At 38.0% G+C, this 17,711-nt stretch overlaps 2 protein-coding genes across 2 annotated transcripts; one reads left to right on the forward strand and one right to left on the reverse strand.

Annotated features, from left to right (window-relative positions):
- The first annotated feature begins 167 nt into the window (after positions 1 to 167).
- Positions 168 to 13,532, forward strand: LOC147216944 (phosphatidylinositol 5-phosphate 4-kinase type-2 beta-like). Its single transcript, XM_086176656.1, has 10 exons — positions 168 to 760; positions 4,663 to 4,760; positions 5,274 to 5,370; positions 5,457 to 5,609; positions 6,292 to 6,438; positions 7,847 to 7,885; positions 8,093 to 8,206; positions 9,410 to 9,671; positions 10,571 to 10,674; positions 12,620 to 13,532. The coding sequence occupies exons 1-10, from the start codon at positions 617 to 619 to the stop codon at positions 12,698 to 12,700; spliced, it is 1,239 nt and encodes a 412-aa protein (XP_086032782.1). The 5' UTR covers positions 168 to 616; the 3' UTR covers positions 12,701 to 13,532.
- On the reverse strand, positions 13,366 to 17,628 carry psmb3 (proteasome 20S subunit beta 3). The gene is made up of 6 exons (XM_086176662.1): positions 17,466 to 17,628; positions 16,413 to 16,597; positions 15,815 to 15,922; positions 15,562 to 15,739; positions 14,946 to 15,040; positions 13,366 to 14,873 (listed from the first exon to the last, which is right to left on the reverse strand). The coding sequence occupies exons 1-6, from the start codon at positions 17,466 to 17,468 to the stop codon at positions 14,825 to 14,827; spliced, it is 618 nt and encodes a 205-aa protein (XP_086032788.1). The 5' UTR covers positions 17,469 to 17,628; the 3' UTR covers positions 13,366 to 14,824.
- Between the last annotated feature and the right edge of the window lie 83 nt (positions 17,629 to 17,711).

Genomic DNA, 17,711 nt, shown 5'->3' on the forward strand with positions numbered 1-17,711 from the left:
TCAAGAACAGGACTGAACGTGGACTGAACAGTTTGTTTGGTATCCATGGCAACAGAGAGGCGGTCAGCGGTCATCCTCAATTCGATGGCTTGAACGTGGGAATCCCTGTCGTTCCCCAAATGGCCGCTAGGGGCGCTGTCGGCGGTGACGTCCCTTGCGGACGCCATCTTGAGGAGAACTAGAACGCGGCGTTTATTGACTGACAAATCTCCGGCGCATCATGAAGGGATTATTCCACTCTCAGTGAAACTGCCCAAGGGGAGGGGAGTTTGGTTGCAGACGTACAAGAGGAAATAAGAAAGACCGCTGGTCGAGTCTTCCTCCAGTGGTTGTTTTGTATGACAAAGCGACCACATAGCCTGATGGCTGGCTAGCTGCGCTCTCAACTCAGCGGCCTGCTTGGAAGTGGAAGGGTGGTGACGGCGCAAAATGCTCTACCGCTGACACCCCGACCAGACAGCTTTCGCCACCAGAGACTCGCTGCGAGCAGGACGGCGAGCGCAATGCACTCGTAGATTATCAACGCATTATCTCCTTTTTTTTGTGTGTGTGTGTCGAATGCTGAAGCTTCAAACTCCAGCGAGCGGCGTCCTGCCCTGAATTCCTAGCCGGAGAAATGTCATCGAATTGCAACACCTCGGCGGCTTTCAGCGCCAGCAAAACCAAGACGAAAAAGAAGCATTTTATAGGACAGAAAGTGAAATTGTTCCGCGCAAGCGAGCCCATTCTCAGCGTTTTAATGTGGGGTGTCAACCATACGGTAAATCCATCTTCTATGTTCGATTGTCTCTTGATATAGTTAGCTTCTAGCCAGCTGCGCTCATCTGTCAAGCTCGTTCGGACGCTGCTTTCAACTGTTCTTTGCTAGACTTTGCAACCAGCGGACTCCATGCTTCGAGTCTTTTGCACCTTGTAGCACCCTTGGCACTGTGTTGCATGCATGCATAAGTTGGCGTGTGTGTGTGTGTGTGTGTGTGTTGGGGCGGATGCAAGCAAACGTGTGTGCCAGCCTGCTGCTCTTTTAGTTCCTCTACCTTGTGCATTCGAGTCCGAGCACAACTCAAGAACTGGAGGCAGAGAGGGGTGTGACCCGGCATGGGAGCAGCGTGTTCTTTGTTTGCCGCCAATTGCCCCTCTTCCCTTCCCCGCGTCTCCTCTTCAAAACAGAGCAGGGCATATCGGTTTCTCTTCTGGGAGGAAAACCCATTGTGACGCTCGATCGCACCGTTCGGATACCCGCGGCGTGGGTCTTGGATGTGCCTTGAAACCAAGACGCACAGACGCGAAACCATTTGGCCCATTTTAATCCGATTTCTTATGAATCATTTGATCTACATTTGTGTGATTCACCGATTCCGTAGTCGCCGGTGGTCACGACGCTTTTTGACGCGATCGGATTTGACGTCATCGTTGTTGATATGCCCGATAAACAAAACACGAGGTGAATGTCATTTGTAACAAAAAAAAAGGTGCGTTATTTATTCTTTTTTTTTTTTTTTTTTAATCCAGCAGCAAAGTTAAAAGGAATTGAATATGAAGCTTTGTTTTTAAGAGATGGCGAAAGTCCATTATGTGTAAAACACGAGGTTAGTCTATAAAACTTTCTGCAGTTTTATAATGGGAACATAAATGGCATAATTGAACTCATGGATTGTAGTCATATCTCAAATTGAACAGTCGGTAACTTTGTAAACAATCGAACTGGCATTTAGAATTTTCAAAAAATAATTGGATGTTCAGACAGTGGAGCCAGTTCTATTTCGGATCCACACAGAAGCCTTCCACTCGTTATCAAAACTGGATGTTCCCAATCACCATGTTGCAGACAGCATTCGTGTTGTGATTCTGACTTGATTCTCCTGGCTTTTGCTAAAAAGCACGAGAACTATTTCTTCCACATCCCGACTCTCTCTCATTTAGTCATTGCTAGATGTTGAGGATAGATTTGTGTCAAAGTTAATTTATCAATGAAAGTGGAGTTGAATTAAACGTCGGGGTGAGTGAATGTATCTAATCCCCATCAGTATTTGTAAAGAGTCTTCTGCCGGTCAGTGTGAGGTTAGTTTGTGGGTGGGAAGTCGAACCCCTTCCTCCTGATGAGAAGTTGACTGCATTATTTTAGCGCCTGAACTGTGGATTGTTAGGATTCACCCATGGTCAGTGTCATACTTTTTTACTTGATTAAACCCAAGACCCCCCATGGAACTTATCTATGACGATTAAAAACTACCAGGTGCGGCCCAAGTGATTTTTCACTGAGAGAATATGTGTAGTTTACTGTGTGTGATGCACATGTAGGGCAATCTGTGCGTCCTTCGTCACATCACATGTTTACATACGGGGATGGATGACATTTAAACATGTGTATATTCCGATTGCGTGATATTCTGAAACTCCTTTGTTGATTTGATTCATATAGATGTCGAGGCTTGAAGTCACGGGTTAACATCTGTCACAAACATCACAAATAAATTGTTATCCCGTACTACGACAAGTCCCTCTGTCAGACAGATATGTGCTACTTTATTCCAATATCTTGTTCAAAACGACTTTCTAATGTTCAGACAAAGTATTGGCTACTATTTGAGCAATTTCCGACTACATTTCTGGTGTTATTTTTCATTTTTTATTTTTGTTAAATATTTAAACATGCCCTTGCCATTTTGAGATATTTCTGTGGTAGCTGTAAAGTGAACTGCCAATTTTAGTGTTTTTTTTTTCTTGATTTTTATAAGATACAATATTTTTTTTTTTTTGCAAATGTAAAACAACAAAAACTCAAAAATAATCTGACTGGCTGAATGCAGTAAAATGTTTTACTATTTTTGATATTAAAAATCATTTTGTGGGCTTCATCCATATGTTGCTGCTTTCTGCAGATCTTTCTGCAGTGAAAGATCATTGTGAAGGTCTTGATCTTTAATGAGCCAGTGGTAAACTCAATTTAAACACAGACTTCAGGATCTACAAATAGAATGTCTGACTATATTTAAATTGTTTTCTATTCGAGTTTTTGCAGTTTGTCTTGAATTTGAATGTGTTATTTCCAGACACCCCTGTGTATTATCAGCAATCTTGTTGTTCTACTTGGAAACCATTAAAATACTCAGTTGATATAAATTATGGATAGGCTTTATAAACCCTTTTTTATATGTGAAAATACACATTTGATAACTGTATGCTGTAGGGCAGGTAAATGCATGCATATTAATAACTGCAAGCCCAATACAAATACTTACATTTTGTTGAACATAAGGAAAAGGACAAGCATTGAATCAAACAAAAATTATACCAGAAAGTGTAAATTCAGATACTCTCAAAACTATGCGACTTTAGTATTTTCATGTATTTTAATGTACTTGTCTGTTGATAAGTTGCTGTAAATCACAACATTTCACAAGTAGTTTCACCTTCTGACAGTTACTAATGCAGACTCTAACATCAATGTCCGTTGATAGTAGTTTTGTGCTCTTATTATTATTAAATTGGTATATTGTTTCCGCTTAATGCAGATGATAATGTTACTGTCATATATTTGTTTGTTATGGGTTCTTCACTCTGAATACAATTGCAATGAAAGAAGCACAGATAAAAATTTTATTCCTTCCTTTCCCACACTTGTCCCTTAATCTGTGTGTAGGTTTATGTCGTAGCACTTCATCTAAGGCAAAATTTTTTAGCGATTTAGCTGCTCTCTGGTTTTATTTCTGTGGCACTTTTCAAGGATAGTGTTTGTGTCTGTGTACACACTACAGAGGCAGAGCGTCACTTTACATCACCCAAACCAACTGGGGGCATTCTGTTTTATCGCACAATTTGAGTTGTGGCACAGATGGGCCATTTTATTTTTAGCATAAATTAAACATTCTTTTCTCAGTACTATGCATTTGACTTTTGACTCTCTGCCTCAGACTGGTATAACAGTCCTTATTTTAAGCTTTGTTTTATTTATGTATGTATGTCAGTGTGTGGGGAGGTGTTGTGTCATCATTTATTGTTAATCTTAAATAGGCTGTAGCATGATACCAAATATTTTGTCAGCGTCAAATTTTTTTCATAATGTAAATCATGATCCATAAGTAGAATGTCTGCATCTAGATCAGTGTTTTGCACGGAAAAGTTATCTTCAAAATCTTCCACAATGTATACTCAGGGCATTTTAGTAACTCTTAAACATATGGTCAGGGCACTAAAAACAAATTTCCTGAAGTACCCAAATGTTTCTGAAAATCTGACATTGTTACCTGAAATAGGTGAAAATGTTATCAGCAAAATATGTACTAAAAAAAGAATCAAGACATTATCGAAAACTTGCAAAATTTAAAAAATACAAATGAAAAAGTACAAAGTAACTTGAAGGCCCTTAAAAAAGAAAAAAAAAAAAATTTTAGAACCTAATAAAATATATCCAAAATCTTTTGAAAAATCAACCCTACCAAACAAGAGAGCAAGCAAAAACCTGCAAGATATCCAAAAATCTTTCAGGAAGTCTCAGCATGTTAATGATACACAGTGTTGTGTATTAGGAATGCATTTTCATACTTATTCACATATCTTGATGTATATCAAAATTGATGTTAAGTTATTTACATTTTTCCCAGCCCTGTCCTGAGTATTTATACTCTCAGCCGTTGTCTCTTGCCTCTTGCTATCTCTTCTCAGATTAATGAGTTAAGTAGCGTGCCTGTACCAGTGATGCTGATGCCCGATGATTTTAAAGCCTTCAGTAAGATCAAAGTGGACAACCATCTATTTAACAAGTACGTACACTGTCACGCTGTCACTTCGAGTATCAATGACAGTATTTCTTTACAATGTACCTAGCTACAAATAATTCCTCTTGCCAAAACCGATATCTGCCTGACACCATGTTATAGCCTCAGGCTTCCTCTTGATTGTCTCCACAATAATTCTGGTTGAAGTCTGATCAATAACATTTTTTTTTTTGATCTACAAGTGTATTTATTTTACCAGTTGTTTTTTAAGTAGTGCACTGTTACTATTACCACTATCTCATATAGTGTCACACACAATAGATTGTAAGAATGGAATTGTGCTATTCTGAGCATTAACTCCAGATTTTAGTAGTGTCTGTCATAGGATTTCCCAAAGTTAGCAAATGATCATGATCCCTACATACTTGATTTTAATTTACCACTGATTTTCACATTTGTTTTTCCCTAGAATTAATTCCAACATGTACTTGGAATATTTCCCTTGTCATAATGGCGCATGATGTTTATTATGGGACTGTCTGCTTTCCACCCTTGCAGAGAAAATCTGCCTAGTCGCTTTAAGTTCAAAGAATACTGTCCCATGGTGTTTAGAAACCTGAGAGAACGGTTCTGCATCGATGACCAGGACTACCAGGTAAGCCTATTGGAGTTGGAAAAAACAACACGTTTTTAAAAAGTTGAAAGATGAGTTTGTAAATGTGATACGTCTTCGCTTGGCAGAACTCTTTGACACGGAGTGCCCCACTAAACAGTGACTCCCAGGGTCGCTTTGGCAATCGTTTCCTGTCTAGCTATGACCACCGGTTCGTCATCAAAACTGTGTCAAGTGAGGACATAGCGGAGATGCACAACATCCTCAAGAAATACCACCAGGTACTTGGCAAGTAAACTGACTGATGGTAAATTGTTTTCAAGTAAATACTCGAGTTTTTGTGAATAGCTAAGTCCAAAATTGAGAAACCTCTCAACATCCACTAAATAATAGGTATATACGTATTATCAGCAAAATATATTCAGAGTTTTGAGATTAAGAGAATAAAAAATGTTATGATCCTGTTTTGTTTAATGGTTATACTTTGAGCAAAAAGGTCATCATGTCAGCATGCAGGCACACACCAACGTAACTTAGGAACTTGTCATATAAGTATCAGAAGAATATAGATTTATCAGCAGAAAGTTGTCTTTTCATTGTCACAAAGTCATCAGTTCAATATCAGAAAGGTAGGTATTTAACATCCCAAAAGTATATCAGAAGTCATGTTCATGTCAGCAGGACTTTGATTTAACACAGTAGGAAGTTCAATAGGTGTTTTGAGTTTGAGTTGGAATGAAAAATTAAAGCAGATATTTTTGTTTGTCTGGCTTTATGATATTTTTTGCTGTGCAATGATACTTTTAATGTAATGATAGACACTTGGAAGGATCAGTCGGTGAAAATAATTGAAACCCGCTCGTATCAATTAATGAAACCAATTAAAGTGACTGCAAATGAAAACTTGTTAAGTTTTTGTCTTGTATCTTTTCTCATTCATTGTTTTTTCTTGGATTGACCCAGTTTATCGTGGAATGTCACGGCAACACTCTGCTGCCTCAGTTCCTTGGCATGTACAGGCTTACAGTGGACGGTGTGGAGACGTACATGGTGGTGACCCGGAATGTCTTCAGCCATCGTCTCACTGTGCATCGCAAATATGACTTGAAGGTACTATATCTTAATAATCTCAATATTCATGGTACAGTAACTGCTGTTATTGTACGAAATAACCATACATTTTTAATCATATCTAATGGTCCCCCACACTCTCATTCACACACAAACACTGAATACCACATGGCAAGAAACGTAGATATGCTTGACCTTAAAGGACCCTGTTATTAAACCTGACTGACATGTTTTTTTTTTTTTTTGTTTTTTTTAACCACTTCTAATATATGGGAGTAAAAAAAAAAAACATTTTGAATGTAATATCACTGTCGATATATGTTAAAATTTTAATTTGTGCAGAGCTTGTTAGATAATTGGAAGATGTAGGACTTTGGTCAGATTAAAAATAATTCAACAAATTTCCTTCTCTCATCAAAACTGGCACCGAATTCAAATCAAACATGGTTTGTTGTTGTCTCTTTGAATGTGTATTTATGATCGACAATATGTATTGTATTGTAACTATACAACACATATGTACATATACAATATGTATATGTATCAACAAGCATGTTTTTTAAATATAAGTTATCAGTATTTTTTCATATTGATGTTATTCATCATGATTTCAAAACCATATGACTTACCAATTAAAGAAAGGAAAGACCACATGCAAGCAGACTTTAAAATCAAATATATGGCAGGCATCCGAACATTATCAACCTAAATCCATCCATCCATCCATCCATCCATCCATCCATCCATCCATCCATCCATCCATCCATTTTCTGCTGCTGATCCTGCACTCAGGGTCGCTGGAGCCTATCCCAGCTGTCATCAGGCGAGAGGTTTGTGTACACCCTGGACGCCAGTCAACCGCAGGGCCACATATATAAACAAACAATCATTCACTCACTCAATCATTCGGGGCAATTTCCCTGATTTTTTTTTTTTTTTTTCCAATTAACCTGCATGTCTTTGGAGTGTGGGAGGAAACTAACCACTGCGTCACCGTGCCGCCCTCAACCTAAATTATTTCTTGAAAATCTTTGTTTTAAGTAATAATTACATTCCAATGTTTGGATAGTTGTTATTGCATTTACATTATAGTAATGAATCTTAAAGTATTGCAAATTAAGTATTCTAGTTATTGGTCACCGAATTTGAATTCTGTATGGATGAGTTTGACCAGCGAGTCAAACAATGTGAAAATGTCCATTCATTTATATTTATTGATTGTCTCAGCAATTGCAGTTCATTGTCTTTTCAGATTTCACAGTATGAATGTAATGAAACACAAACATACTATTTTCTAGGAAAATGGAGTGAGTCTTTTTATTGTGTGTTAGTGTGTTATTGAGTTTCAGAAACTGCCATATCGTGTACTACGCTATTAAAGCCTCTCATATTTCCTTGACTCCTTCTAATTATTTCTATTTTTATTCCCTTTTGTCATCCTGCTCAGGGCTCTACAGTCTCAAGGGAAGCGAGTGACAAGGAGAAGGTGAGTTTATTTTTGTGCGATGACATCTTCTTACATATTGCTGACAGAACGTATTTACTGTTGAAGGAAAGCTCTTCAATGCAGAAAGATAACTTGGGAATGATTGTGCAGGTGTGACTTGGCCAGTCCTGGTATCTGCTGTTATACTTGATCAATAGCACATGCTCTCTGTAGCCCCTCCAGTCATATATTTTCTTTTTTTTTCAGGCTAAAGAACTCCCTACTTTTAAAGATAACGACTTCTTGAATGATGGCCAGAAGCTACAGATCGGTGACGACAACAAGAAATACTTCCTGGAGAAGCTAAAACGAGATGTAGAAGTAAGAATTGCGTTTCCTATACACTTTTATAACAATCCTTATTTCAACTGGAACCCCACCCATTCTGGCGTATTAGAAAGAACAGATACCAGGTTGGAATGAAAAATTCTGAATGCTAAATCAGCTGTTATCATTTATGTGTAAAAAGTACACAAATATTACAATTATCAAAAGTTCAAGTAGACGTGGGACAAAATATTCAAATGGTTTTCATTCATTTTGGATATTTGAGCAAAATATAAACATTACTTCCAACCCTAATTTTAACATATTAAACAACAAAATTCGAGCAGCACTGGTCCATTTTTTTTTGTCAATAAAGTCAGCTTTATCACAGAAAGATTTTGTTTTGACTCTTCTATAAATAGTCTCTATTGTCATGTGCACTGTAAGGAAACATGTTTCTCTGTATGATAGAATTCTTACTTTGCTGTCCACAGTGGATGCAAAACAGTATAAATCAAAGTACAGGATAAATGTATGAGAATAATGAACAGAAAAGGCATAAAAAGCAATTTTAAAAAGTCACTATGTGGAAAAACAGTAGAAATCCAAACCTTGGAGAAATGTAGACTACGGCAACAGAAAACAGGGGTGCATTAGGGGTGACCCACAATATGTACACCGAAAGTTTGCGGCCAAAGGTGATAGGCAACATCAGCTGTATGTGCAATAGTTCCCAGTGAGTGTGCAACATCATTAAGATGTCAATCTATTGCCACAAGCCCATCAGACAGACTTGGAATCAGGCTAATATCAAAATTTGCAGTCGAGAACATAAAAATAACACATTGGGCAGTCATTTATTTTTTGTGTTTGAGGACGTTAGATTTAGGTTTGTAAACAGCAGTTATAAATGACACTTCACATCTCTATCTAAATGAAACTTGATGGGAGACAACCTAATTCACAAACTACTGAAGTGTGGCTGATAAAATCAACGTTTATTCTACTAATTAATTTATGTTTAGGAACCCAATATTGAGATTCCATTTGTAGCTATGTTTATTCCAGTACATTGCTCATCAAAATTAGTCCCTTATCCAACGAGGAGAGGCATGTAAATTATCATATAAAGGAAGTAATAAGGTACTACATCTGAGTGAAGGGACTACATTGACTGCCTGAAGAACACATAGTGAACAGAGTGTGTATATGTGTGTGTGTGTGTGTGTGTTTGTGTCCTGCTGCATGGTTTGTCAGTTCCTGGCCACACTGAAGATAATGGACTACAGTTTGCTGGTGGGCATTCATGATGTGGAGCGAGCGGAGCAGGAGGAGATGGATGTGGAGGGCGCTAGGGATGAGGAGGAATATGACAATGACGGAATTGGTGCGGGTGTGCTCACTGGCTCCTTCGGCACCCCACCTGACAGCCCCGGCTACCCTCTCAATTGTGGGGGCTTCTTCAGCCCTGGGGAGTTTGACCCCTCTGTGGATGTTTATGCAATCAAGAGCCATGACAGTAAGCCTTGCCACTATCCTCCATATACGTTTTCTGAATTATTTTGGCATACTTAAAACCATATTGACTATATATGTTGACATGTTATAGGAGTTATACCATGTAATAACATGAAGGTAAACAATGACTAAGAAAGACAAAGAAAATTTTACACCATAGAGAATACACAAGGTGCGGAGTGCAATATAGTTAAGTAATTCAGATGTAATTCAATGTTCTGCACAAGTAAAGGGAGCTGTGAGGTAGTGCAAAGAGATCGATGAATATAGATGATCATATCTTTATATACATTATGTATTTCATTTCCTATAGGGATGGTTCTCATACCGTGTGCAGTGAGATGCATATAGTGTATGAATTGACAGGTGATGATAAAAATTTGTATTTTAAGTAAGAAAATGTGTGCTGCTGAAGTAATAATCCAGCACAGATGTTGCCAGTGTATGACAGGATTTATCAAGAATATTTGTCATTATAGGGTGCGTATTGAAATATGGATCGATAACTTTCAAATTCGGAAGATAGACCCATGTGTGTCTTTTTGTACAGAGAGATAGCGTTATTAAATAATCAGCGAAGCATTGCGTAAAAATCTGCAAGAAATTATTTAAGCTATAATTTATCTAAAAAAAAAAAAATAGAAGTAGAGTAATTAGAAAAAAGTTGACTGAAATTTTATTTACATACTTAATATTTACATACTTAATTTAAAATTTGGATCTGGCCATGTGAATGTTTGCTCAAAAAATTGCCAGTGGGGACCCTTTTTCTAGTTGTTTTTTTCTGATCTACAAGTTTGAAAGCCTCTAGTCCAACAGAATAGGCCTGAAGCTTTAAATAAAAGTAAAAATAACAATCTAAAAGTTTTTGTCTTGATATTTTTTTGTCGCCCCAATCAGGTGCTGTGAAAAAGGAAGTTTACTTCATGGCCATCATCGACATCCTCACGCACTACGATGCTAAGAAAAAAGCTGCACATGCTGCCAAAACTGTGAAACATGGGGTGAGTTTCCACGTTTGTCAATACACCCAGCAACACTATCTGGAAATAAAGAAACAGAAGTGCAGTGACAGTGGAGGCGGTGGATCCCCTGCCCAAGTGTTTCACAGGATATTGTACAATTTGGCGACACCGGCTGGCACTGCTGGGAACAGCGAGTCTGCTATACAGTAATAGTCATTATTCGTTTTGGGAGCCAGGGACTGCCATTTCATGAAGAAGTCAGGCGCCAGGCAGTTTGCTTGTCTGACTAAGGATGGTTCTCACCTTCTCAAATGAAAGCGATAATGTTCAGCTGCTGCTTAAGCATGTATTTGCCCCATCAAGCCACCACTAAAGGGTACTCAACATGCTTGAGAAGCGTTCATTGAATTTGCCCAACCTGATTAAGAAATGTATTTATTCATTCATTATCAAAACAGTATCTCGATAGCCTATCACAGCTGTCAACGGACTAGAGGCAGGGTACACCCTCGACCTGTTGCCTATCTATCACAGGGCCACAGTCGCAGACATACAGCCACTCACGGCCATCAACAATGATTTAAATGAGTAAATCAGGTGGGTGGCACGCTGGTGCAGTGGTTAGCATTTCAGCCTCAAAGCAAGAAACTCCCTGGTACGATTCAAGCAGGGGGGGTTTCTGTGTGGAGGTTCATGTTCTCCCTGCGTCTGTATGGATTTCCTTCGAGTTCACTGGTTTCCCTTCACTGTCTAAAAACATGCAGTTGGTTCATTGGAAACTTCTTACCCCCATTACATCCCTCTCTTTATTTCATATAGAAGTATGATGCTAAATCTATATTTTGAACAACATTATCAGTTCTTCTCACTGGAAGTGTTTTATCTTTGTAATATTGTGACTGTTCCCGCATCTGCTTCTTCTCAGTTAACTTTTACAGCATTGGAATCCATGGTTCTACATTAATCTCAAGATATACTGTATTTTCCACTTCTTTTAAAGTTGTTTCTTGTACAGTTCAGTCCTTTAAAAACTACAATTACTACTCTTGTCCTAAGGACACTCCGCATTGTCTAATATATGTTTCTTTCCATCTTTCCTCCTTCTTGTCTTCATGGTCTGTCTTTGAGCTCCCTCTGTATTAATAAAAAATGTTCCACGGCTTAAATCTGAAAAATTATCATGTAAGCTCAACATGATTCTCTGTAATCATCTGTAAAAAAAAAAAAAAGAAGTGTTGCTTTATTCTATACCTGGTCATCATGTTTTTTTTAAGATAAGATAAAATTTTTTGATCCCCATAGGGGAAATTCCTTTCTGTAACAGCAGCGTAACAGTTATAATGTCAAAAAAGGAAAATAAATATAAATATGAATATAAATAGAAAGACTTCCCCGAATTAATAGACAACAGCAGCAGCAGACAGTAACAACAACAGCAACAACATCAGGGATAACAATGAGCAACATCAAGGAACAGTGAGGGTGAAAATACACAGCCAGAACTTAACAACAATATAAACAGAGTGACGATAGCAATGACATAAATAAATAAACAAAATAGGCAGAATGTGTGCTGGCTGGGACAAACAAGGATAAGAGAGACAGCAGAGTTAGGGCATGACATGTGAAAGGGTGAGGTAGTGAATGGGGTAGGGTAGTGAGATTGTGGAATCATGGAAGCAATTGTGTGCCGTCCAGACTGCTGTTGTACAGTCTGAAGCATTTTTGAACGGTCTTAAATTGTTATTACCACAAAATTTAACTTTTCTCAAATCAAATGGTTCCCTTTTATTGCATTATTTGATAACATTGCAAACTTTTTATAGTTTAGGTGTTTCTGTTTGAACAGTTTTCTCTACAATTAAAACCTCATTTGCTTTTTGTTGTATATTACAGCCATATTTCTCTTGAAATACTTAATTCCTTTTGTTTTTTTCCCCCCTAAATGTCGCCCTGATATTTTGTCTTTCTCTGGTTTCTTCAGGCGGGGGCTGAGATCTCAACAGTGAACCCGGAGCAGTACTCCAAGCGATTCTATGAGTTCATGTCCAATATTTTGTCATAGACACCCCCCTACCCAGACAAAAAAAATCATCAGCCCCACACTCTCTTCTGTCAAAAACAGAAAAAAAGGATGCTTTCACACCTGGCCCTCACCTCCACTTCAATGACCGGCTTTTCTTTTTCATTCTGCTCTGCTGTCTTCTCAGCCTCCATTGGACTTGCCATGACAGCGGAGGAACTGTCTCACTAATGCCTTTAAAGAGCGTGTGGCTTCAGCAGTTCACTGTTAGCATAGTCTCCCTGGTTTCAGTTTATGTTGCTATGATTTCTTTTACTCACAAACACTTGCACACAAGTCACACAGATGCAGAATGGTCAGATTGCATGATAAAACCCCTTGACAGTCTCCATCAGGCTTCTCTCTGTAGCGACAGAAACTAATTAAAAACCCCTGCAGTGAATTGTGGAAAGAGTCATTCATATTTTACGGTGTATTGCATAGGTGAATGCAAAAGAAAAATGCATGGCTGACATGTTTACACATGTACACCAGTACGATGAGCATCAAACAGCTATACTAAGTATCTGATTGTAATGACAAAATATAAAAATACTCTGAAAAAAATAGGTGTTTGAATGTTCTGTTGCCATATTGTTTTCATATTTTTGGATTTTACTGTGAGCTCATGAGGTTGGTTCAATGATAAATTTCAAAAAGGGGAATTCTGCAGCAAATGTTGGTTTTATTATTATTATAAGACTCATTTTTATATCTTGTTTACATTTATGTAGCAATTTTGTGTTTGTATACAGTATTGTTTTATTACCAGAAAACATTAGTAAAAGGTCACTTGAAAATTATTCATTGCATATTAAAGGGAGTTTTATCAAAACTGTTTGTGTTGACTTCTTTGGCCACTGTGTTGCGCATTTGACATCTGCAAAACATATATACAGGTATTTATGGTCAGATAAACCAAGTCATTTCCATAAAAATGGAGCCTTGTTATTGAGAAAGGTAAGACAACATCTTACTATATATACTTTAGAGCAGGCAGGGGGAATGGATGCAATTCAGTGAGCGAGCAGGGACAACACCCACCAGCTTGCATGTTTTACAAACATTTTCTGTCAGACAGCTGTCACTTAAAACATACCACGTAACTGCATGGAATGCTAACTGCAGAAAAAAAAATCCTGTCATAAACATTCCAGAAAGCCATTGGACTCCCCTTAACACATATAGGATGACATTATCAGAGCATGATGCCCCAGGAGATGAACAATATTCTTATGGAAACCACCCATTTCATCTTTTCACAATCTGGAAGGACCCCCAAGGCACCCAAGAGCACCTACTGAACAAAAATGAAAACTCCCTCTGCATAAACACAATATCTCAGGATTACTCCAGCAAACAATGTATAGGTGACATGAAAGTGGTAAGGTAGAATAATCTTGAGTCATTATTGAAATATACATCAAAAAGACTGGAGGTCGCAGAGATGAAGATGTTGAGGTTCTCTTTGGGAGTGACAAGGATGGATAGGATCAGGAATGAGTCTATCAGAGGTGCGGCTCATGTTAGATGTTTTGGCGAGAAAGTCGGAGAAACCAGACTGAGATGGTTCGGTCATGTAGAGGAGGGATAGTGAATATATTACAAGACGGATGCTGGAATTTGAGCTGCCGGGCAAGTGGTCTAAAGGAAGACCAAAGAGAACATTTATGGACATAGCGAGAGGATATGAAGTTGTGAGAGAGGAGGATACAGAGAATAGGGTAAGATGGAGGTTGATTCAATGTGGTGACCCCTGAAGGGAAAAGTGAAAGGAAAAGATTGAAATATAACTAAACTTAAAGTTATTTTTTTAATAATTTAAACCAAAATTTGTGATATAATCATGACTTTGTTGGTGTGCACTTGTATGTTTAACTATTAAGGTGCCTGACATATATAATTTAATATGAACTGTTTGAAAGAAAAAGCGTCATTCACACATACAGGCTCTCTAAAAGCATCAAACTGATATCAGGGTAATTGGAACCAATCTTCATTTATTAAACCACATCCATGAGGGGGTTAAAAAAAAGCAGATGATTCTTTGATACAAAACATCAGCTATCCAGATTTATATGAGTGTGTGTGTGTGTGTGTGTGTGTGTGTTGGGGATTGCAGCAGCTCTAGTCCATTCTAGCTTTCAGGGTCCTTGTGGTGATCTTGTCTTTCTCACTGAAAAGAAGAAGAAGCTGTCAACCGTCACAGATCTGTCTAATCATCTAACCTCCAACAAACTGAACTTACATGACGTGCACGACTACACCCATGCCTGACACTGCGTCCCGGTCGAGAGCGTTCAGCATCGCCTGGGAAATGGTCTCAAAAAGGTTCTCTGGTTCCTTTAGGTAAAAAAGAAAAAAAAAGTTTTATGATTATCATTTGCAAAGATTAGATCTAAGATACACAAGTACACAAGCACTATGTAAAAACTTTTTATAAACATGTTTTCATTTTTCCCCACTTGTGCAATTACAAAAGACTTCTCTCTTTAAAGAGAGTCAAAAAATCTTAGACATTAACCCCAGATTATAGTTATTAAAAAGGAAAAAAAGACCTGGATGACTTGAAAATCTTCAGAGAAATTTAACAATAAGAATATTAATGATAATAATGCATTTCAAGGCGCCTATCTTGACACCCAAGGACAACATACAGACATGCACATACAAAGAGTACAGGTTAGTAACTGGCAAGAATATGTGTGTGTGTGTGTGTAGTCAGTCAACCCAATCCCCCAGTACTCCAATGGGTGCAAATGATGAACACAGGACTAGTGACAAAATAATGTACCCTTCTGAAGATTGAAAACACGAGACATGTAAAATCTACCATTGCAGTGCAGATTTTCCAGCCTTCTTACCATGTCCGGCTCCCACAGAGACTCACACATGCCATACATCTGCTCTGAGCAGGTGCCGCTCACTACGAAGTCGTCTGTGACCATTGGACATCCAATTAGATCTAGCGAGCAGATAAATGGCTCATAAGTCTTTGGGTCCAGCCCAGCAATCACTGGTTCAATGTAGTATGGGCCAAACCTGACAAGACAGCAAGACATCATGTGAGCATTTGGAGATTCCACTTCACCATGGTGCCTCATTAAAAACACTCACCTCCGTTCATATAGTAGGTTGGACACCATACTCATGAAGGTCTTTGGCTTGATTTGACGACCCTCCTTTAGCTCATACAGATTTAGTCTGAATTTAAGTCTCTGGGCTCTAAACAGCAGGTAAAGGCAGATGTAAACTCGAGTGGGTGAGACATATCCTCAGCACTTGGAAATATTTATCTTACAATACACATAAACACATTTCTAAATATCAGAATTTACCATAGAATCCTTGTGAAATACATAAAAAGCTTTAAAAGGCCTCCAAATAGCAACATGTAATGCAAGTAATTACCAAGTGTTTTGATAATAATTATGCATCTCTTAGTAAGATTCAGCTATTTTTCAGGCACTTGCTAATATTGGGTCCCCCCCATTGCTTTTGTAATTTCCCTGCTAAGTTTTAGTTAAGGAATATTCTTGTAAATTTTGTTGATCTTTAACTGATTCCTTGCCATTTTTAAGATATTTCTTCCTACATGATTGTATTTTATTTATTTTATTTTATTTTTTGTTGTTTACGTGTGACGCTTACAAGACTAAAGCAACAGAGCGCAAAAAGTCATCATTCAAGGTTGAAGAAATTTTTTAAGACTTACACAGTCTGGATGTCTGTAGCCAAACCTGCCAGTCCAATGTACAGCCTCTCACCCATTGGGAAGACTTTCTGGAAGTCTGTTGTCACCATCTGAGCCTGAATACCGAACCTCCTGTCGGCTGCGATTGCCACACAGTTCTTCCCTCTCATGGCCATGACAGCCCCTCCGTTATATGACATTATAGACTGCATAAAGAAATAGCTGATTAATCAAATGACAGATTAAACGGCTCTTAACATGACTTGAAAACACATTAACATTACAATTCGAATGATATATTCCAGAATGTGTATGATCACAATGGGCAGCAATATTACAATTATATAAAAACGTGATCAAAACAATTGAATAAGGAGGGTCATCAATAGATGCAACCTTGTGTCAAACCACAGTGGTTGAAAGGCAAAAGATTGACGCAAGTGTAAAATGTAGTTAGGAAGTCCCATCAATAATAAATACAAAACAAAATATCCATCTGAATCGAAATGTATCTGTTATTTTGGGCAACAATCAGATAAAGAACGCTTTTAAGGACGCATCTACTTTTATTAAAACTGAATAGCTTGACAGAAATAACAGAAATTAAGACGAATATATTCTTCCTTCTTCGTGTAAACATGTTTATAAAATCAGTAGCCGCAATGATGTAATAATAAATATACAAGAAAGAAGTATTTGGTTAATTCAAAACAAGCTGAAAAGCATTAAATCAATGTTCTTTGCGTTAAAAGTCATCCTTTATCTTACTTTCATTTTGGCTATTAGTGTCGCTATCCGTTTGGTAGCACTGACTAAATGCTAAGTCAGGCTAACAATTCCACGGCTAAATGCAGTTTTCTGCCAATTTTTAGTCTTAAAAGGTTAAATCGCGTATCGGCTATATATGTAAAGACTATGAATATCATATATATCAGGCGATTTACACAAGATTTTATCAGACTTTGAGAACAAGCTATACATTAGCTTAGCTAAGAAACGGTTACTTTTACCTTCATAAAAAGACATTTTGGAATTGACCACATATTTAGCAATTGAGCATATTTCCCTTCTTACCATTGTAAAGGTGTTGGTTTAATCGCAGCTCTTATAACGTTTTTATTCCGGTCTGCTGATTTAGCGCTAGCTTGCAGCAGTGACTACACGATTTCGAGGACGCTCAAAAATGAAGTCTCACGAATCTATTGCCACTACGTCATCGCGTAGTCGAAATTCGATTCGACGCGAGGAGCACACTTCTTCCGGAAGACTGAACTGCTCTCAACGTAGTTTGTTTGAGGCGTAAAACAACGATTGGAAGTT

This window comes from Fistularia commersonii, chromosome 29 (assembly GCF_037954325.1).
Source record: "Fistularia commersonii isolate RoL2024-O1a breed Wild chromosome 29, RoL_Fcom_v1.0, whole genome shotgun sequence".
NCBI classification, from domain to species: Eukaryota; Metazoa; Chordata; class Actinopteri; order Syngnathiformes; family Fistulariidae; genus Fistularia; species Fistularia commersonii.

What these genes read in the sequence shown, in the direction of transcription:
- LOC147216944 (XM_086176656.1), top strand. Translation starts at nt 617, where the DNA reads ATGTCATCGAATTGCAACACCTCGGCGGCTTTCAGCGCCAGCAAAACC. An exon ending in ATCGCAAATATGACTTGAAG is followed by an intron (nt 6,439 to 7,846) that starts GTACTATATCTT and finishes CATCCTGCTCAG; the next exon opens with GGCTCTACAGTCTCAAGGGA. An exon ending in TGCAATCAAGAGCCATGACA is followed by an intron (nt 9,672 to 10,570) that starts GTAAGCCTTGCC and finishes CGCCCCAATCAG; the next exon opens with GTGCTGTGAAAAAGGAAGTT.
- psmb3 (XM_086176662.1), bottom strand. An exon ending in AACCTACTATATGAACGGAG is followed by an intron (nt 15,740 to 15,814) that starts GTGAGTGTTTTT and finishes CTGTCTTGTCAG; the next exon opens with GTTTGGCCCATACTACATTG. An exon ending in CTCTGTGGGAGCCGGACATG is followed by an intron (nt 15,041 to 15,561) that starts GTAAGAAGGCTG and finishes TTTTACCTAAAG; the next exon opens with GAACCAGAGAACCTTTTTGA.